The sequence below is a fragment of the Megascapheus bottae genome, chromosome 4 (genome assembly GCF_031878675.1).
Source record: "Megascapheus bottae isolate mThoBot1 chromosome 4, mThoBot2.hap1, whole genome shotgun sequence".
NCBI lineage: Eukaryota > Metazoa > Chordata > Mammalia > Rodentia > Geomyidae > Megascapheus > Megascapheus bottae.
In genome coordinates this window covers 14,931,009-14,953,242 of record NC_143512.1, presented here as the reverse complement: position 1 = coordinate 14,953,242, position 22,234 = coordinate 14,931,009, and the positions used below count along the sequence as shown (strand labels likewise).

The 22,234-nt window shown below is 41.0% G+C and overlaps 1 protein-coding gene across 6 annotated transcripts in view; it reads left to right on the top strand.

Annotated features, from left to right (window-relative positions):
- The first annotated feature begins 1,299 nt into the window (after positions 1-1,299).
- Pkd2l2 (polycystin 2 like 2, transient receptor potential cation channel) overlaps positions 1,300-22,234 on the top strand; it is a 46,816-nt gene continuing 25,881 nt past the window's right edge. For 2 of the 6 annotated variants that reach the window (XM_090331478.1, XM_090331479.1), the window contains exons 1-8: positions 1,300-1,370; positions 1,968-2,069; positions 6,032-6,165; positions 8,251-8,507; positions 13,992-14,213; positions 18,079-18,307; positions 20,525-20,695; positions 20,906-21,087. In XM_090331478.1, coding sequence (XP_090187604.1) covers positions 1,340-1,370; positions 1,968-2,069; positions 6,032-6,165; positions 8,251-8,507; positions 13,992-14,213; positions 18,079-18,307; positions 20,525-20,695; positions 20,906-21,087 — 1,328 coding nt within the window. In that variant the 5' untranslated portion in view covers positions 1,300-1,339. Of the gene's footprint in view, positions 1,371-1,967; positions 2,070-6,031; positions 6,166-8,061; positions 8,099-8,250; positions 8,508-13,991; positions 14,214-18,078; positions 18,308-20,524; positions 20,696-20,905; positions 21,088-22,234 lie in introns of those variants that run through there. The other 4 variants (XM_090331480.1, XM_090331481.1, XM_090331482.1 and 1 more) reach the window with 4 other exon arrangements.

The following is a 22,234-nucleotide window of genomic DNA, read 5'->3' as shown; positions in this document are numbered from 1 at the left end:
CTTCAGAGCCCACCAGGCCCACCAGGCCATACCTATAACCAGGACTTTTTACTTATGCATACCTTTGTCACCTGCTTCTATTTTTTTTTCTTTCTAAACCTATTCTTTATGTCTGTATTGAGAAAATTTCTGAGGATGAATTAAAATGCTGTTTCCTGTGACATCATGACGCATAACCTTTATCTGCCATATTTCTTCCTAATAAACTTGCAAATCTTGCTTGAATTCTTCTCTGGCAGACACAAGGACCCAGGCTAATGAGCTGTGTGACTTTCCAGTGACATCATACTAAGGCTGGTCGCTGATGGCTCATGCCTGTAAACCTAGCTACTCAGGAGGCTAAGATCTGAGGATCAGGATTCAAAGCCAGCCTGGGCACAAAAATTTGTGAAATTCCTGGAAGTGGCGCTGTGGCTCAGGTGGAGCTGTAGCCTGGAACTGAAGAGCTCAGGGACAGTACCCAGGCCCAGCCAGAGTTCAAGCCCCACAATCAGCAACAATAAAGCAATGTGTGATAGATCAAGTTATCACATCCCTAGACACAAAGTAAAAGAACTGGGTGGGACCTAGGCCTTGATGAAAATGTTGTGTCATGACTATGCATTTTACTATCCTGGTTATGATATTGTATAGAATATTCCAAGATGTTGCCAGTGTTGTAAATTGGGTAAATACACTAAATCTGGCTAATTACAACTGAATATGAAACTTGAATCTATAATTTTCTCAAAAAATCAACAGCACTTTGTTGTACATATGTCTCTTTATTTTTGAAAAGTGAACTGTATTTTGAATTGGTGTGCTTTGCTATATTTGAGTGCGAAGTTTCAACTATTCCTGCCATTTCTTTCCTGGGGGGGGGACTGGGGGGGGAGGAGAGAGAGAGAGAGAGGGATTTGCTGAACTCCAGATCCTACTGCCTTGAATTTCCTGAATGTTGGCATTAGAGATGAGCACCACCATACCCAACGGATAATTACTTCTAACAAATCCATACTGACGCTGCCATGAACCAGGTTTTTTTCTCTTGTTGCAATCCTTTTGTTATCGCAATCATCGATGATAAGGATTTCCCCTCACAGGCAGAGAAAAATATAAACCAATCCTCAGTGGGAGACCACCACTGCAACCCCCATCCCAACTCCGCCGCAAAGGCAGCAGGGCCCAGGTGAGTGGCTGGCTGGAGCGCACCTGCGGGGGGCGGAGCCTTTGGGTTAGCCCAGGCGCCGAAGCCTCACCGGAGGGCTACTGCGCAGGCGTAGACACAGCGGAGGCGCTAAATATCGCACGCACTGCGGCAAACGGGGCTGACGAACGTGCGGCGTTGCCCGACTGCGCGATGGCTGAGGCGTCTCGATGGCACAGAGGAGGTGAGGGGTTCACTTGGCAGTTATAGGTACCCAAGAAGGGATGCTTTCTGTTGTTGTTCCAAGACCAGGACTCGAACTCGTTACCTGCCGTTTTGACTCATTGGCTAACTGAGCCACGTCTCCAACTCCCCAGGAGGGGCCTCTTGAGCCCGGAATCTCTGCCGGCGTGCAGGGGACACTCCTGGCCCTCACCCCCGCTAGAGAAGCCGTGAGGGATGGGGGCTGAGTTTTCCCGGAGGGACATGCAGCGCTCTCCCCTGGCCTCAGGCTGCCGCGACTTCGGCTAGGCCGCTCTTGCTAGGCCTGAAAGCGATTAAGAACAGATGGAGTAAGTGTCTCTAATTTTTATTTAAGGCAGGACTGGTGAGGAAGCATTTGTGTTATAAAAATCTGCTCATTTGCAGCTATGAGATAATTGGCTCTTACCAAACTGGAAAGCTTAATAATCCCTGCCTCGTGAAAGTGAGAATTAAGAAAAAAACCAGAAAGACATTTCTTCGCATGTCTAACAATTAAAAGTGTCTCTTTCCCCAATACTTTCATATAAATTATAATTGCATAGTAAGGTAATGAAACGTTGTGTCTTATATCTTTCAGGTACTTCAATACATAATCTTCATTATAGAAAGGAGGTACAAATTACAACCACACTTCAGGAGTTGTTACTCTACTTCATTTTTTTAATAAATCTGTGTATATGTAAGTATCCAGATAAAGTTGCTGACGCGTGAACTAGAAGTTAAAATGTGGAAATGCAAAATAAAACCACTGGGTTTCAGGGCTAGGAATGTGGCCTAGTGGTAGAGTGCTTGCCTAGCATGCACAAAGACCCAGGTTCCATTCTTTCATTACCGTATTTATAGAAAAGCCATAAATGGTGCTGTGGCTCAAGTGTTAGCTTTGAGAAAGCTCAAGGACAGTGGCCAGGCCCTGAGTTAACGTCTGAGGACTGGCAAAACCAAAAATCCCCTAACATATGGTACATATTACTAAAATTTCCCATTTTATACCCATTACCTTAATGATTGATACTTATTTCCAGGTGGTGTGTGTATGTGTGTGTGCGCCAGTCCCTGGAGCTTGAACTTGGTATCCCTGAGCTTTTAAGCCATACTCCTGGGCCACAGCTTCATTTTAACTTTTTGGGTACTTAAGAGTTTTTGGTTCTAAGAGTCTCATGGACTTTCTTGCCCCAGCTGACTTCGAATCATCCTCAGATCTTAGCTTTCTAGTAGGCTTACAGGAATGCACCAGCAGTGCCTTGCTTACTTCATTTTTAAGGGTGAAACTTCAGGGTCATAGGTACTGTAAAAAGCTCCCTAGTCAACACTAAGTGAATGTAATTATTCCTGCTGTTTAATGTATCTATTTGAAATAATCCCTTGGGATGATGATTGTAACTTGTCTATTTGGTGTTCTGAAAGAAATCAAGACTAGCTCAGTTTTCATAAAGCAAAGCACATCTGCCGTTAGCTTGTTTCCCCCTCCCACACACACACACACTGGCCTGGTGCACAGTTATAGTAGTAAACTATGCTTGTGCTGAATCAATAGAAAGTTTTAAGGAGGATTGAGAAAACTTTTCCATTTGAATTCCTGTTCTGTATCACTGGCATTCACCAATTAACATGTAAAAAACCTATTAAAGAACTTGCTCTCACTTAAGAGCAAGCTTTTAAGTGCCCAAAATACAGTTGCTGTAAAGCTCACTTTGAGGATTTTGTTCTTGTCCTCCTAGCATATGCTACATACAGGTAGTTGTACTAATTAGTGCAGAAGTGCTGCTGAAATGTTTGTCAGCTTAAAAACAGCTGTAGCCGCTGAGTGCTCGTGGCTCAGGCCCGTAATCCTAGCTGCTCAGGCAGCAGTTCAAATTGCATTTCGAAGCCAGCAGGGCAGAACAGTTTTCCTAAGAGTTACCTACAGTTACAATTAGCCACTCAATAAATGAGCTGTGGCTCAAAGTGGTAGACTGCTAGCCTTGAACAAAAGAACTCGGGGACAGTGCCCAGACCCTAAGTTCAAGTCCCACAACTGGGAAAAAACAACTATAGCCCAGCACATTGGCTCACACCTATAATCCTACCTACTCTGGAGGCTGAGATCTGAGGATCAAGGTTCAAAGCCAGCCCGGGCACAAAAAGGACCTGAGATTCTTTTTTTTTTTTTTTTTTTTTTTTTGCCAGTCCTGGGCTTGAGCTCAGGGCTTGAACACTGTCCTTGGACTTTCTCAAGGCTAGCACTCTACCACTTGAGCCTCAGCACCACTTCCGGCTTTTTGCTATGTATGTGGGGTATCGAGGAATCAAACCGGGTCTTCGTGCATGCTAAGGCAAGCACTCTACCACTAGGCCAAACTCCCGGCCCCAGGATCTGAGATTCTTATCTCTAGTTAACCTCTAGAAAATGGGAAGTGGGGCTTGGCTCGAGGGTAGGGTGGTAGCCTTGAGCTTAAGAACAGCGCCCAGGCCGAGTTCAAGCCCCATGACTTAGGGAAGAAAAAAAAACCTGTAGCCAATTATAATTAAAGTATATTCTGTTTATAAAAGCTTAGTTGGGAGAAGAGGAGATGCTAGTGGTTCACACCTATAATCCTAGCTATCAGGATGTTTGAGATCCTGAGATGTGAGGATTATGGTTCAAAGCCAGTCCTGGTAGACAAAATTTGAGACTCCTGCTTCCATTTAATCAGTAAAAACTGAAAGTGGAGGTGTGGCTGAAGTGTTAGAGTTCAAAAGATAAGCAAGAATATGATGCTCTGAGTTCAAGCCCCAGTAATGGCATACACATACAACCTTAGTTATAATAATACATGCGTATTACAGAATATTCAGAAAATGAAAAAATACAAATAAAAACATTCTTACTATTCAGCAATACTTTAACACTTCTTATAATAAAGAATTGGAAACAACCTAGATATCCCTCAGTAAGATTTAACATTGTGGGGGCTAGGAAGGTGGCTTCGTGGTAGAGTGCTTGCCTAGCATGCAAGAAGCCCTGCGATCAGGTCCTCAGTACCACACAAACAGAAAAAGCCAAAAGTGGTGCCATAGTTCAATGATAGTGTGCTAGCCTTGAGCAAAAGAAGTTTAGGGACAGTGCCCAGGCCCTGAGTTAAAGCCCCAGGACTGGTTTAAAAAAAAAATGTGGTAAATACACTGATGTAAGTGTGAGTGTTAAAGAATGGCATAGGCTTATTTGTATCATGTAATGATGAAGATGCGTGTTTGGTTTTTTAAGTGTCTAATAAAAAAATATTGAGGTGGAGTGCTTGCCTAGCATGCATGAAGACCTGGGTTCAATTCCTCAGTACCACATACATTTAAAAAAAAAAAAAGGCCAGAAGCGGTGCTGTGGCTCAAGTAGTAGACCTCTAGCCTTGAGAAAGCCCAAGAACAGTGCTCAGGCCCTTAGTTCAAGGCTCAGGACTGGCAAAAAAAAAAAAAAAAAAAAAAAAAAGTTTAGACCTTTGTGAACTTAACAACCTTTCTCAACAAACCATACTGTTTTCTTACTATGCTTTTATTTATTTTTGTTTTATTTTTTTGTCAGTCCTAGGGCTTGAGCTCTGGCTCTAGGAACTGTTCCTATGCTGCTTTTGGTCAAGGCTAGTACTGTACCACTGAGCCATAGCACTACGGTTTTTTGGGTTTTTTTTGAATAGTTAATTGGTAATGAGAGTCTCATGGACTAACTTAGAATCAAGCACTATCCTCAGACCTCAGCCTCCTGAGTAGCTAGGATTATAGATGTGAGCCACAGGCACCTGGTTTACTATAAAATCACACTAATATCTGATAGATAGGAGATATCCCTGTGACAGCCCTTAAACTGTGAATTCAAGAACCCTTGCCTTAACCCCTCACTATATGCATTGTATGATATTGCCTATTCTCAATGTGGAGAAACCATTGTTTAGAGAATATAAAGTAAACGCATTTTGTAAAGATAAAATTATTTTTAAATGTATTTTTTCTAATTTTATATTTTTTCCCATTCATTTGGCAGTACTGGGGTTTGAACAGTTGCTCACTGGGCATTCTACCATTTTGAGGCACTCTCCCAGCCTTAAAATTTTCTTTCTTTTAAAAATTATTTTTTTAATACTGGTACTGGGGCTTGAACTCAGGACCTTGTGTTCTTGCTAGGCATTTTGCTCAAGACTGGCTGGTACTCTGCCATTTGAGCTACACCTGCACTTCCGGTTCACTTTTTTTTTTTTTTGTCAATCCTGGGGACTAAACTAAGGGCCTGAGCACTGTCCTTGGGCTTTCTCAAGGCTAGTGCTCTGCTACTTGAACCACAGCACCACTTCTGGCTTTTCTATACATGTGGTACCAAGGAATCAAACCTGGGTCTTTGTGCATGCTAAGCAAGCACTCTACCACTAGGCCAAACTCCTGGCCCTAGGCTTTTTTTTTTTTTTGGCCAGTCCTGAAGCTTGAACTCAGGGCTTGGACACTGTCTTAGACACTTTTTGCTCAAGGCTAGCACTCTGCCATTTGAGCCACAGCACCACTTTTGGCTTTTTCTGAGCATGTGGTACCAAAGAATGAAACCCAGGGCTTCATGCATGCTAGGTGAGCACTCTACCACTAGACTAAGCTCTTGGCCCCTGAGTTTTAAAATTTTTAAACAAAAAAATTTCTTCTCTTTAGTGACTTTTGGAATGGTAAACCCACATATGTATTATTTAAACAAGGTAATGTCATCTCTATTTTTGGACACTTCTGTACCTGATGATGAAAGAACTAACTTTAAATCTATTCGAAGCATAACTGATTTTTGGAAGGTAAGGCATCAATGTGACTATGGATGAAGTAGTTCTGTGTATTCCATAAACCCTACCACACATAGTAAATAGCTCTAGGTATTTCATAAACCCTTATCACACATAGTTAAGTGCTTAGGAAGCATTTGTTGAAGGAATGAACAAAAATGGAAATCATTTCTTTAAACCATTAGAATCGGCCAATCCATAGTGTTTGAGAGCTGGTGTTCATAGTGTTATACAGTTCTTTATAAATGTATTTTTTAGATATTGTCATTTCATATGGAAAATGCAAGGTTGTGTGTGTGTGTGTGTGTGTGTGTGTGTGTGTGTGTGTGTGTGTGTGTGTGGTACTAGAGGTTGAACTCAAGGCTTTGTGCTTGTTGGGTAGGTTCTGCTCATCAGCTATACCATACCCAGTCCTTTTTACGCTAGTTGTTTGGGAATAGTCTTATAGTTTTGCTTAAGCTGACTTGTGCTTCCTGTGCAGCTGGAATGACAGGTGTGTAACATTGAAATATACAGCAAGGTACTCATATAATGGAAAAACCTAGTAACAGACATGACAGTCTGACATACCATACCACAATGTAGGCATAAAATAATTTTCAGCAGTGATTGACAGTTGTGTTTTAAAGGATGAATAAGCCAGGCACTGGTGGCTCATGCATGGTATCCTAGCTACTCAGGAGCCTGAGATCTGAGGACCACGGTTCAAAGTCAACCTGGGCAGGAAAGTCTGAGACTTATCTCCAATTAACCACCAGAAAACTAGAAGTGGTGCTTTGGCTCCAAGTGTTAGAAGTGCTAGCCTTGAGAAAAAGAGCTCAGGCACAGCATTTGGGTCCTGAGTTCAAGCCCCATGACTGGCAGAATAAGGATGAATAAGAGAAAGACATCCTACAAATAATTTGTGCTCTCTGTAATTCTACATATGGAACTGTTGGTTGTTGGGGCAGGCATATAAAAGGAGTAAAAAAGGCAAAATCATTAATTGAACAGAGACCATGTAAGGCTGTGGTAGGAAATTTAAACCTACTAAAATCACTTCCTGAATGAGAGAATGTGTGTGGTTAATATTCAATATCAACTTAGTTGGAATGAGAGGTGATTAGGTTAATAGAGCACACTTCTAGGTGTGTCTGTGAAAATATTTCCAGACTACTATGATGCTCTTCTCTGCCATTCTCTCCCTACCATAAGAGAAATTTTCTGAAGCCATGAGATGAGATAAATCTTTCTTGTAAGGTTACTTTATCAGTAATGAGAAGTTTTAACACAAGAGGACAAGTGTTAGATTAAATGTTGAACAACCCTAGGTCATTGACTTAGAAGGATGAAACTTTTTGATTGTGCTATTTTGAGATAAATAAATGGCCAAGGACAATGAAGATGAAGGAAATGAAGCCCAGGCTTGGGACCTCTAAGAATGAGAAGATAGGCACATAGCCAGTATTAACAGCCATTATAAAGTGTAGAGGAAGAGGCAGAAGGGTATAGATAATATTGATATACAGTCATGAGATGTGGCTCTGCTATTTATTCATTGCATGTATTTTACATTTTCAATATACTCATATAAGAGAAGAATAATTTTGGATGGAGTTAATGTTTGTAATGTACTTACAGTAATGTCTAGTATATACTAAGTGCTTAATGAGTGTAAACCAGTAACTGCATTACCATTTTTAGATTCTTTTCTTTTTTTGCCAGTTCTGGGGCTTGAACTCAGGCCTGAGCAGTCTTTGGGCTTTCTCCAAGGCTTTTGCTCTACCATTTGAGCCACAGCACCAGTTGCAGCTTTTTCTGTGTATGCAGTACCCAGGAATTGAACCCAGGGCTTAGTGCTTGCTAGGCAAGCACTCTACACTAGGCCATGCTCCCGCCCCCCCCCCTTTTTTTTCTTTTTCTTTTCAGATACTGATGCTTGAACTCAGGACCTCTCATTTGTTAGGTAAGTTCTCTACTGCTGAACCATGCCGCTGGCCCTAGATTACCATTGATATTAATTGCTTCAGGCAATAATTTTTACAATATTTTAAATGCATAATTTTATGAACAGATTTTATTAATGTGACTTTCTCATATAATTTGTTTTCACAAAAGTTTATGGAAGGACCCCTTTTGGATGGTTTATACTGGGACTCGTGGTATAATAATCAGAAGCTATATGATTTAAAGAACAGCAGTCGCATCTACTATGAGAACATTCTTCTAGGTGTTCCCAGAGTCCGACAACTAAAAGTTCGCAACAATACATGCAAGGTTTATTCATCCTTTCAATCTCTGATGAGTGAGTGTTATGATAAATATACTTCTGAAAATGAAGACCTGGCTGACTTTGGCCTTAAACTTGATTCTGAGTAAGTAGTATAACATTATACATTAAGTCTAGCAGATAGCATTGTATCTTTTAAGAATTATAGAAATGTGTTTTTTCCAATAAAGATTGGGTGGTGACTGTCTCACTAATATTCGGGAAGACTTGGAGATGGTGTCAACTTAGAGTAAAGTTGTGTGGATGGGGAAGACTTGTTTGTGGTTTGCTGATCTTTGGTTACAGAGTATTTTGTGGGGGGAGGTGGAAATGGGACATATGAAATGTTTAGTCATATTGGATTCAGGGAAAAACATTTTATTTTTGCCTCTCCACTTGTCAAGCTTTTCTGGCCTTGGCAAGATTCCCTCAAACACTCCAAAATTTTGTGCTCTCTTTAGAAACTATCATAGTAGTGCTCTGCCACTTTCCTCTCTTTCACTTCACTGATATTTTGTATGGCTGCCAATATTAAAAGAGGTTGCCCATCTTCACCAAAAATCTGTTGGTATCAGGGCTGTTTATGCATTGTGCTTTCAAAGTCCTATAAAAGGTCCACTTTTCCAACCAACTCATAGTTCTCATTCTCTGGAAATAACTGCTGTTAGTTGTTTAAACTGTTTCTTCCAACCTACACTTTTTTTTGCTAGCCCTGGGGCTTGAACTCAGGGCCTGAACACTGTCTTTGAACACTTTGCTCAAGTCTAGCACTCTGCCACTTGAGCCACAGAGCCACTTCCAGTTTTTCTGTGTATGTGGTACCAAAGAATTGAACCCAGGACTTTGTGCGCGCTAGGCAAGCACTCTACCACTAGGCCAAACTCCTGGCCCCCCTCATCATATACTTCTTGTTTCTAAATAAGATCCTCCTGCTGCGGTTAACTTGATTTTATAGAACATAATTGTTTTCTGTCATGGAGCTGTCTCCTACCACCTGCTGTTGACACACTATTCTCCTACCATAATAAATACAAATTTATTACCCTTTCCTTCTTGAGTAGTCTTTCCTAGACCTCCAGGCATAATTGCTTTGTAGATTTGTTTACCTATTTTTTGGTATAAGTTATTAGCATTTTCATAAGCTGTCATTTTTTTCATATACGGACACTGTTTTCCTTTTTATTCACTCTACATATTTTTTTTTCTTGGTCATGGGGGTTCAACTCAGGGCCTGAGTGCTATCCCTGAGCTCTTTTGCTTTAGGCTAGCACTCTACCACTTTGAGCCACAGCTCCACTTCTGGTTTTTGGGTGGTTAATTGGAGATGAGAGTCTCATGCCGACTTTTCTACTAGGACTTGCTTCAAACCACCATTTTCAGATCTCGGCCTCCAGAGTGCCTAAGATTACAGGTGTGAGCCATTGGCACCTAGCTGCATCATTCCCTTTGTCCTCTCTCTCCTGAGATTGATACTCTTGAGGATATATATATAATTCATAAGTAAAATTACACATTTTCTTAAACATTACAAGTGAATATCACTATTTAATACAAAATTACAAGACAAATCAATTTTAATACATTTTAAATTGGAATATCAAGACCAATATTTTATTACTCGAATATCCTGAATCCTGTAATACTTACAGATAACTGTAAATAAGAAGGCAATATGGGGCCAGGAGTGTGCTCTCTAGTGGTAGAGCGCTTGTCTAGCATGTATAAAGCCCTGAGTCTGATTCCTTGGTACCACATACTCAGAAAAAGCTGGAAGTGGTGCTGGGGCTCAGATTTGAGCATAAGCCTTTAACAAAGCTCAAGGACTGTGCCCAGACCCTGAGTTCAGATCTCTGGGACTGGTAAAAAAGAAAAACACAATCGTTTAGGTCATAGTTTACTCTCTTGTCACTAGAATACCTGTCATTTCTTCCCAAAACTAAAAGTAATTTGAGGGCCTGTAATATGTCCTAGTGATAGTGTGCTTACCTGGCATGCATGAAGCCCTGGATTTGATTTCTCAGTACCATATACACAGAAAAAGCTGAAAGTGGTACTGTGGCTCCAATGGTAGAGTGCTAGCCTTGAGGAAAGTCCAAGGGCAGTGCTTAGATCCTGAGTTCAAGCCCCAGGACTGCCAAAAAAAAAAAATAATAAGAAACAAAATAAACAAAATGTGATCCTCAGATTATAGCCTTTTGAGCAGGTAGTATCACAGTGCCCAGCAGAATGAAAAGTTTTTGATCTTGTGGGGTTTTGCTTTTGCAATGCCAACAATTGAATCCAGGAATTTATACATACTAGCTAGGGAAGCACTGTTAGTAAGCTTTCATTCCTAGCACATTTCATTTTTTCTTTGCTTTTTAGGCAGTGTCAAGGCTGCCTTCACCTTGAGCTACTTCTGCCTCACTTTCCTGAGTATTTGGAATAAGTGTGTATCACTATACAAGCTTGTTGTTTTCTATTAATATCTGACTTTAAAAATAACCATACAGGGGCCGGGAGTTTGGCCTAGTGGTAGAGTGCTTGCCTAGCATGCACAAAGACCTGGGTTCGATTCCTCGGTACCACATACATAGAAAAAAGCTGGAAGTGGTGCTGAGGCCCAAGTGGTAGAGCTCTAGCCTTAAGAAAGTCCAAGGACAGTGCTCAAGCCCTGATCCTCAAGCCCAGGACTGGCAAAAATAAGTAAATAACCATACATTAACTGTATAAGGGGTATTTTGCTGTGAAATTTCTACAAATGTATGTACAATTAACCTTATCCTTCTGTCACTTTCCTTCAAGCTACTCTCCTGTCATTTTAGGGATAGGAGGCTGTTACAGCTCCCAAACTTGTACATAGCTGGTTCTCTACCATTTCAGCCAGGACCCTAGTGTGGCATTTTGCTGACGAATTAGTTAAAATCTCTAATGTAATGCCTGTTTGGCTGGCTTTGAACTTCAGACCTCTATGTCTTAGCCTCCTGAATAAACTAGAATTACAGATGTGAGCCATTAGTGCCAAGCAATCAACAGTTGTGTGTGCATGCAAGTGCATGGCACTACTGAGGTTTGAACTTAGGGGTATGAGCACTATCCCTTAGCTTTTTCACTCAGGCTAGTGCTTTACCACTTAAACCACAGCTCTACTCTTGGCTTTTTGGCTTTTTGGTGATTAATTGGTGATATTCTCATGGATTTTGCTGCCCAGCTGGCTTTAAATCTCAGTCCTTTTGACTAGCTAGGGTTTATAGGTATCAGCCACTGGTACCCAGAAATCCACAGCTTTTTCCCTTTTTATTTTAACTTGTGCTGGTCTTGGGGCTTGAATTCAGGACCTGGATGCTAGCCCTCAGCTATTGTGCTCAAGGCTAGTACTCTATCACTTGAGCCACCCTTCACTTGTAACTTTTTTTTTTTGCCAGTCCTAGAGCTTGACTGAGGGCCTGGGCACTGTCCTTGGACACTTTTTGCTCAAGGCTAGTTAGTGCTCTGCCACTTGAGCCACAGCACCACTTACGGCCTTTTCTGTATATGTGGTACCAAGAAATTGAACCCATGGCTTCATACATGCTAGGCGAACACTCTATCACTAGGCTATGCTCCTGGCCCTGACCTTTTTTTTTTTTTGTCAGTTGTGGGGCTTGAACTCTGGGCCTGAGCACTGTCCCTGAGCACTTCAGCTCAAGGCTAGCACTCTACCACTTGCACCACTTCTGGTTTTCTGATGGTTAGAGATAAGAGTCTCATGGACATTTTTGCCTGGGCTGGCTTTAAACAGTAATCCTTAGATCCCAGCCTCCTGAGTAGCTAGTACTGCAGGTATGAGCCACCAGAGTGCAGCCACTTCTGACTTTTTGGTGGTTTATTAGAGGTAAGAGTTTCGTGGACTTGCCTTCCCCAGCTGGCCTCAAACCACAGTTCTCAAATCTCAACCTAATAGCTTGGATTACAGGCATAAGCCACCAGCATGCCACAATCAACAGCTTTTATTGAGTTTCCTTCTGCTGTTTTCATATGTAGTTGCACTGATTTCAGTTACCATCCTCTTTTTTTTCTTGTTTCTCCTTATCTCCAACATAGTCCCCTAGTTAGAATCATGTTCTCCTGACCTAAAACTAATTGTTATTAAACATCAGACATGTTAAAGAAAAAAGCCCTAATTTCTACTTTCTAAGTTCTTGGAGGCAACATTTTGAAAAAATTCCTCATAGCTAATATGTTGCTGCCCATAGTAGGCACACAAAAGTAAAATTACTACACATTAGTCCTTTAGTATAGATCTGATTGCATATATGAAGTGTTCATGGTGTATACTGGTGACAAATACCTATAATCCTAACTTCTGAGGCTGAGATCTGAGGATCAAGGTTTGAAGCCAGATTTGACAGAGAAGTCTCAGACTCTTAGCTGTAGCCAATAAAAAGCTAGAAGTAGAGGTGTGGCTCAAGTGGTAGGGGACCAGCCAAGAGAGAAAAGCCAAGAAAGAGCATAAACGACTTCAGTTTAAGCCCCAGTACTGTGCAGGCGTACACACACACACACAAATGTTGAGAATACCTGGGCACTAGTGGGTCACTCCTGAAAATTAACTACTCTGGAAGCTGAGATCTGAAGACCTCAATTCAAACCCAGCTCAGGCAAAATTAGCCAAGAAAAACCAGAAGTAGAAGATGGTAGAGCAACAGCCTCAAGTGAAAAAGCCAAGCAAGAGTAAGAGGCCCTGATAGACTCTTCACTGACAGCAAAAGAAAAAGGGGGAAAAAATGTTCCCAAAGAGTCAGATCATATATAATATAATAAAACGATAGGGCTTTTCTTGTTTACTTTTCAGCTTCAGAGCTTACTTGCTTGGCTAGTGCTGTCACTTGAACATGACTCCAGCCCAATAAATTAGTGCAGGGTTTTTTTTTGGTTTTGGTTTGTTCTGTTTGTAGAACTAGGATTTAAGTTTAGGGCATCACCCTTTCTAAGCCAGCACACTGCCACTTGACTCACTCTCTACCCTAAATCTTAGACCTTTAAACTTAATCCTTAACTGGTAGTGTTGTAACTTTTTCAGAACCATTTTTTCCCCTTTGTAATACTGGGGATTTAATCAGGGCTTTTGAATTGTAAATCAAGCACTCTACCACTTGAGCATACCTCTGGTCCATTTACCTTTAGTTTTTAGATACTCTCTAAATTTGACTAGCTTGAATTATCCTCCTACCTCTGCCCCCCAAGTAGAAAGATTTATTTCTGTATGTATGTGTCCTGGGGCTTGAATTACCACCTGGGTGCAGTCCCTGAGCTTTTCTGCCCAGTATTAGCACTCTACCACTTGAGCTACAGCTCCATTGCAGGCTTTTGAGTAATTAATTGGAGATAATCTCAGACTTTCCTGCCAGGGCTGGCTTTGAACCACAGTCCTCAGAGCTTAGTATCCTGTGTAGCTAGGATTAAAAACATTAGCCACAGGCACCTGGCAGATTATTTATATACAAAGTTTAACTTCTTTTTTTTTTTTACATTTAATCCAGGGTTATACATTTTATTTTATTTTTAAAGTTTAACTTCTTAAAATACTTTTCAATTGGGCTTTTGTTTATCTCCATTCTTATTTTAACAGATGGAAGTACTCTACTTCTAATACCAACTCTCCATGGCACTGGGGATTTGTTGGTGTCTATGGAAATGGAGGATTTATCTTCACTTTATCAAAATCAAAATCTGAAACCAAAAATAAGTTCATTGACCTTCGACTAAATAGCTGGATCACAAGAGGGACCAGAGTTATTTTTATTGATTTTTCACTATACAACGCTAATGTAAATCTATTTTGCATCATCAGGTGAGTGACTCAAAACCTTTGTATTATGTGGGGTACCAGTACCTCAGGCCTGTAATCCTAGGTACTCTGGAGGTGAGATCTGAGGATCATACTTCAAAGCCAGTCCAGGCACAAAAGTTCCCAAGACTCTTCTCTCCAGTTAACGACCAGAAAACCTGAAGTAATGTTGTAGTTCAAAGTCATAGAGAACTAGTGTTGAGTGAAAAGCTCAGGGATGTGCCCAGGCCCAGCGTTCAAGAGACCCACAGAAAGCCCCACAAACTCTGTATTAGTGCTGTGCCCGAATTCCTAGGACCCCGAAAGAACCACCAGAGGCCCGAGGTCAAAGCAAAGAGGCAAGGGTCGTTTATTGCGAGTTCAAACTCGGAACTCTGCACACCCGTAGCCAGTGATGCCAAGAGGCCCTGAGCAGAGATTACACACAGCTTTTATACTCAAGCGCTAACAAGTTTCACAGATACAGACCACATTTAACTTCACTGGTCTTCAGGATTGGTCAGAGCTCAGGTGTCTAACCGCGGGGCGATGAAGCGTTGTCACCTGGGCTTCAAGATCAAGTTAATGCAGTTTTTGATTCCCAGAACAAGGCCTGGGGCAGGGGTTATCTCATCAGCAAGCACCAGTCATTGCTCTTTCATTAGTTCATTGAATTTTACAAGCATCCAGACCTCTCATTGGGTTTTAGTTTGTTCACCTTAGTGCTAAGATTGAAAGCATAAGCTATGAACATTAAATTTTGTTAATTTCACAATATACTTAACTTGGATGCTGGTAGCTGGGCACAGTTGCTCACATCTGTAATCCTAACTACTCAGGAGGCTAAGATCTGAGGATTTCAGTTCAAAACCAGGCTGGGCACAAAAGGATCTAAGACTCTTATCTCCAATTAACTTCTAGAAAACAGGAAGTGGGGCTTTGCTCAAGGGTAGGGCGGAAGCCTTGAACTGAAGAGCCCAGGGACAGCGCCCAGGCCAAGTTCAAGCCCTGTGACCAACACACACAATCTATATCTATCTACATATCTACATATACATACAGAGAGAGAAAATCACATACAATGTTTTATATTGCCTAATGATGGAAAATCAGTGTTTTATATTGCCTAATGATGTATCTTATTTCTTGCCATTCCGCATTATACAAATAAATCAAGTAGCTCTGGTAATTTCTTCCTATAATTGGATCACTATAATCTCTTGGTTTCCTTTCAGAATGGACTTCCTAACAAGGGTGTTCATTTTGTCTCAAGAGAAAAAATGTCTACCAAAATCTCAGTCACTTTTCTCTTTAGTCTGAGATCTTTAAACATTAGAATTGGAGCCTGATGCAGTGGCTCACGCCTGTGATCCTAGCTACTCAGGAGGCTGAGATATGAGTATCAGTATCGTGGTTCAAAGCCAGGTTGGGCACTAAAGACTCTTATCTCCAATTAACCACTGGAAAATGGGAAGTGGGACTGTGGCTGCATGGGTAGGGTGGTACCCTTGAGCTGAAGAGCTCAGGGACAGCTCCCAGGCCCAGAGTTCCAGCCCCATGACCCACAAAAAAAGGGGGGGGCAATGGAATTGGAGTTAATTGCAGTACTTATTAGTCTAGGAAATTTTGCCCTTGTGTAATGGTAGCAAAATACACTGTGGCATTTCAGATTTGTAAAAATGAATAAAAGGAAGCAGTTTTTTAAAAGACATAAATCACACCTCCAAACTGTTTCCAGAGGTGTGATCATGTGCGTGAGGGAGGGCTGAGTGATAGGAAGTGGGGTGAGCTAGGAGTAGGAGGGAGGCTGGGCTCACCAAGTTCAGGACTGGTCAGCCCTCCTCTTCTGCTTGAATTCTCTCCTCCCCAAGCATAAAAGCCCTGGCATAGGCTATGGGCACAGATTCCTCATAGCTTTCGTTTAATCATTAAGACAACAAAAAAGAGAGATTCTCACTGTTTGGCCTCAAATTTAGGATCCCCCTGCCCTTGCTTCCCAAGTGGTAGGATTATAGGCCTGTCTCACTGTACCACCTCTTTTGCCCTTTAAAACATTATTTTTTAGACACTTCAGTAGCTTCTAACACACACTCTCGCATAATACACCCAGTTTGCATCAGGGCTTCGTCAGCATGCCATCATAAGATGCAGTCCTTCAAACTTGGATGTCCAGAGCCATGACAAAATAAAGCTCTTTGTAAAAGAAAAAAGAGGAGGGATAGGAGGAAAGGGAAAGAGAGAAGGACATACGGTGAAACTTAACTGATGTATATAATCAGTACTTAGTCTGTTGTCTACTGTCATTATTTACTTTCCCTTTTGTACACATATAAATCAAATTAAATCTACATTTCAGATCATAATAGTTTCATTTGAATATATGCTGTGTGCAAGATGTAATGCTTCTTTTCATTGCTAATATTTTTTTGTTGGGCCTGGAGTGTGGTCCAGTGGTAGAGTGCTTACCTAACATGCACGAAGCCCTGGGTTTAATTCTTTGGTACCACGTACCTGAAAAAGCCAGAAGGGGTGCTATGCCTCAAGTGGTAGAGTGCTAGCCTTGAGAAAGCCCAAGGACAGTGCCCAGGCCTTGAGTTCAAAGGCCAGGACTGGCAAAAAAAAAAAAAAAATGTTACTAAGATGTTCATTTTGGCAGTACTTTATTCCAGTATCAATAAATTTTTGGTAATATCTTTTTTGTTGGTCATGGGGCTTGAACTTGGCCTGGGTGCTATCCCTGAGCTCTTCAGTTCAAGGCTGCCACCCTAACCCTGGGCCTGGGTGCTGTCTCTGAGCTCTTTAGCTCAAGGCTAACATCCTACCCTCAAACCAAGCCCCACTTCCCATTTTCTGGAGGTTAATTGGAGATAAAAGTCTGTGGTTCGGGCCGGGAGTTTTGCCTAGTGGTAGAGTGCTTGCCTAGCATGCCCGAAGACCCAGGTTCGATTCCTCGGTACCACGTACATAGAAAAAAAGCCGGAAGTGGTGCTGAGGCTCAAGTGGTAGAGTGCTAAGTCTTGAGAAAGTCCAAGGACAGTGCTCAAGCCCTGAACCCAAGCCCAGGACTGGCAAAAAAAAAAAGTCTGTGGTTCTTTTGTGCCAGGGCTGGCTTTGAACCCTGATCCTCAGATCTTAGCCTCCTGAGTAGCTAAGATTACAGGCGTGAGCCACCACGCCTGGCTAAATTTTGCTAATATCTTTAGATAGGAATAACTTAATTGTGATAGGAATAACTTAATTGTGATAGAAATGCAAGTTTCCAGCCAGGCACTAGTGGCTTACATCTGTAATCCTAGATATTCAGGAGGCTGAGATCTGAAGATAACTGTTCAAAGTCAGCCCAGGTACCAAGTCCTTAAGACTCTTATCTCTGATTAACCACCAGAAAACTGGGACTGGAAGCTGTGACTCAAGGGATAGGGCTAGGGTGGTAGCTTTGAGCTGAAGAGCTCAGGGACAACACCCAGGCCCAGAGTTCAAGTCCCTGACGACCCACAAAAAAATTATTGCCAGGCATGGTGATTAATGACTGTAATCCTAGCTACTTAAGAGGTTGGGACAGGAGGATCCAAATTTTGAGTCAAGCTCAGACAAAACGTAGGGAGATCCTATTTCAGAACAAGGTAGGTGGCACATACCTGTGATTCCAGCTACTTGGAAGAGAAGTAGGGGAACCTTAGATCAAAGTTGCCCAGGCAGAATTGTGAGACTTGTATCTGCATACTGAAAGTAAAAGGACTGGGGGTATAACTCAAGTGGTAGAGCAGATGCAAAGCCCTGAATTAGAACCTTAGTGCCCCCAAAAAGGATTGTCATTATTCATTAGAAATTTCATACTAAGTACTCAACTATAAGTACTTTAAATACTTTCACAAACTTAATTTTATAGATTGGTGGCAGAATTTCCTGCAACTGGAGGAATACTTACTTCATGGCAATTATATTCTGTGAAGCTCCTCAGATATGTTAGCTACTATGATTATTTTATTGCTTCCTGTGAAATCACATTTTGTATTTTTCTTTTTGTTTTCACAACACAAGAACTAAAAAAAATGAAAGAATTTAAATCTGACTATTTCAAAAGTATTTGGAACTGGCTGGAATTACTACTTTTGCTGGTGAGTATATTCAGTGAGGGTAGGTTCAGACACAGAAAAACTGTCACGGTACTTACTAATGGTGTAGTAACCCTAAAAGAAAAATGTCTAACATTTTTATGATTTGGTCCTTCATTGAGCCAGCAAAAACTCAGATGTAGGTGATTCTATATCTTTATATAAAGAGAGATATATATTATTTAATGTACAGTTTGTCTTACTATCCATACCCCACAAATATATTACTGTGAAGCCATTGGTATTTGTACTTCCAACTACTTGGGAGCTTAAGATAGGATCATTTCAGTTCAGGAGTTCAAGGCCAGCCTGGGTAACATAGCAAGATTCCATGCTCCCCCCCACCCCCAATCCAAGAATATTTTGTATGTGTATACATGTGTGCTGGTACTAGGGCTTGATTTTAGAGTTTCATGCACTTACTTGGCTTTTTCACTCAAGACTGGTGTTCTGCCACATAAGCCACAACTCCACTTTCAGCATTTTTGCTGGTTTGAGAGAAGAATCTCATGGACTTTGGGGCCTAGATAGCTTCAAACCTCGATCAAACTTTGATCTCAGCCTCCTGCATAGTTACCAGTGCCTGAAGCCAAAAAGTATTTTTTGTATTCCACCCCACCCCTAAATAGTTTGACTAATCATGGATCCTTAAGCAATAATTTACCCTTTATTGTTGCCTAACTGTGCTTTTCTCCTCATACTAAATTGGGAATAAATAGGCAGAAGGGAAGACTACACAAAATACCTAAGGAAGGGAAGGGTTTGGAAGGAAGGGAAGGGTTTTGAACTGGAGTATATTCATGGTAGAGACAAAGCACCAGCATTATGGTAGCCCTGAAAAAGATACCAAAAACTGGCTGGGGTTTTGGCCTAGTGGTAGAGCCTAGCATTCATGAAGACCCAGGTTCAATTCCTTGGTACCACAAACATAGAAGAAAAGCCAAAAGTGGTGCTGAGTGCTCAGGCTCTAAGCTCAAGCACAGGACTGGCAAAAAACAAAACAAAACAACAACAACAAAAAAAAACAAACAGGAGTCTTAGTGGAATGTGATAAAATCAACAAATATGGCAGGGCAAACAAATATTAAAAGCTTGACTTTAGGGACACAATCTGATCTTTCCCTCCATTGGCACCTTAGTTATAGACAATTCATCATTTAAGCCTTGAATCCTAAAACCAAATTGGAAGTTCCTTAATGTGCCACCCACCTCTCTAGTATTCTCAATGTCTAAGAAAAGGTAAAATATTAAATGCTTAACTGAGTATTTCAGACAAGGAAGATCAAAGAAAGCTTTCCTAGCAGTTATGAAGCTCAGACACCTAACATAACTGGATCTGAAATCCTCTTAAAAGGGTGATTTAGATAGGTGGGCCCTGTAATCCTAGCTATTCAAGAGGCTGAGATCTGAGGATAACGGTTCAAAGCCAGCCTGGTCACTAAAGACACTGAGACTTTTATCTCCAATTAATCACTGGAAAACAGGAAGTGGGGCTGTGGCTCCCGGGGTAGAGTGTAGCGCTCAGGGACAGCGCCCAGGCCCAGAGTTCAAACCCCATGACCTACTCCCCAAAAAAGAGAAAAAGATGATGTAGGCATTCTAATAGCCCCACCTCCTGGGGCTTGAGCTCAGGGCCTGAGCGCTGTCCTTGGGTTTTTTCTCAAGGCTAGAGCTCTACCACTAGAGCTCCAGCACCACTTCCAGCTTCATCTATGTATGTGGTACCAAAGAATCTAACCCAAGTATTTGTGCTTGCTAGGCAAGCACTCTACCACTAGGCCAAACTCCGGCCCTCCTTTTTTTTTTTTTTTTTTTTTTTAATCTCACCATTTTATTGTCTTTGTAATTGAATTTGGAGCATAAAACTTTGTCACTTGTCCTCCTTCTCCTTCTCTGTTCAAAATGCTTGTATTTCCGAATGCCCAATATTTTCTTAGATCTGCATTTGCTGCAGCACAATCTCTTTGTAGTTTTAGCTTTTTGCTAGAAAATTGGCTTAGTCTGTTCACTGTAGATGGCGCTCCCTGTCATAACACCACTTTCTCCTGGTCATATAGAGGACCTTTGCTCTTGTACAGTGTTACTTGCCACCAATCTCAGTGGGTTTTAATCATAATTGTGAGAGGCCTAGTTGGACCAAAAATGGAGCAACTTTTGATTAACTTTAGTTGTTTACAGGCTGGTATAAACAGTCTCTAACCGTCTTATTTTCCCATTTAGCTGTGTTTCATGGCTGTTTCCTTCTACGCATATTGTAATATGCAGATTTTTCTCTTACTTGGACAGCTGTTGAAAAGTACTGAAAAATATCCAGACTTCTATTTCCTTGCATACTGGCACATTTACTACAATAATATAATTGCTATAACTATCTTCTTTGCATGGATAAAGGTATTTGTATTTTATTAGATTACATAATTTAATAGCATGTTAGCACAATAGGGAAGTAATGAACTTGTGAACAAGTGTTTTCTCAGCTATTAAAATCCTCACTGTTATCATTCAGTTACTCCTTTAATTTGAAGCAAAATTCTTCTGAACTTAATTTAACATAATTCTCTACTTTGGTATTCCATTTCAATTAAATTTGTTCTTTTTCAGATATTCAAATTCATAAGCTTTAATAAGACCATGTCGCAGCTGTCATCAACTTTGTCCCGCTGTATGAAAGATATAGTAGGATTTGCCATCATGTTTTTCATAATATTCTTTGCTTATGCTCAGTTAGGATTTCTTGTTTTTGGATCACAGGTTGATGACTTTTCCACTTTTCAAAATTCCATGTAAGTTCTTAATGTAAAAGTAATTATTTTGTTGTAATTTTAAAAAATGTAAAGACCTATGATATACAATAATATAAGCCATAATTTAAACTGTGCTTGATATTTTTCATTGAAGGCTAACACTGTTGTATTCAAAGTTTGGGCACTGAATGATCCAGATGGATAGTGGTAACCATTTTTGGAGTGTTAAGTTACACAAAAAGAACAAAAACAACTCCACAATTTTGCCAGGCACTGTATCTCATGCCTGTAATTCTTGCTGTGGAGGAGTTTGAGATCCCATGATTTCAATTCAAAGCCAACTTGAGCAAAAAATTCTGAGACTCATTTCCAATTAACAAGGCCAGAAGCCGAGGTGTGGCAGAAGCGATAGGCTGCCAAGGGAACAAATGCCAAGTGAGAACACAAGGCCCTGTCTTCAAGCCCCAGTACCAACACAAAAATAAATTTTCATTTTTTTTCCCCCACTGGAAATGAGACACTACCAAAGATAATAAAGCATGGCCTCTGTGGCCTCTGTGTTTCCATAGTATTTTTTTTCCCCCTGGGAAAAACACATCTTAAAGTTTTCTTTAGTGAGTTCCAGTTTTTAAATCTTTTTTTTTTTTTGTCTGTTGTGAGGCTTGAACTTAGGCCTTGGAACTCTTCCTGAGGTTTTTTGCAGTGTCACTTAATTTTTTTTTTCCAGTTTTGATCCTATTATCCATTGCTGATCTGGCAAAGGTATGTTATAAAAGTAACTTGCCCAGGCCGGGCACATGGCCTAGTGGTAGAGTGCTTGCCTAGCATGCATGAAGCCCTGGGTTCCATTCCTCAGTACCATATACACATAGAAAAAAAAGCTGGAAGTGGTGCTGGGGCTCAAGTGGTAGTGTGCTAACCTTGAGAAAGCCCAAGGCCTACATTTAAAGCCTATGTATTAGTACCCACCTACCTCTTCCCCTCAAAATCTTAATAGCTTACCCTTGTTGAGAATATAAAAATTATTCACTAACTTACTAACTTTTTTATACTTTCCTAGGATCTTTTTGTATGTGTGCCTGCCCTGGGGGGCTTGAACTCAGGGCCTGGGCACTGTCCCTGAGAATTTGCTCAAAGGATAATGTTCTATCATTGGAATCACAACTTCGCTTCTGGCTTTTTGGTA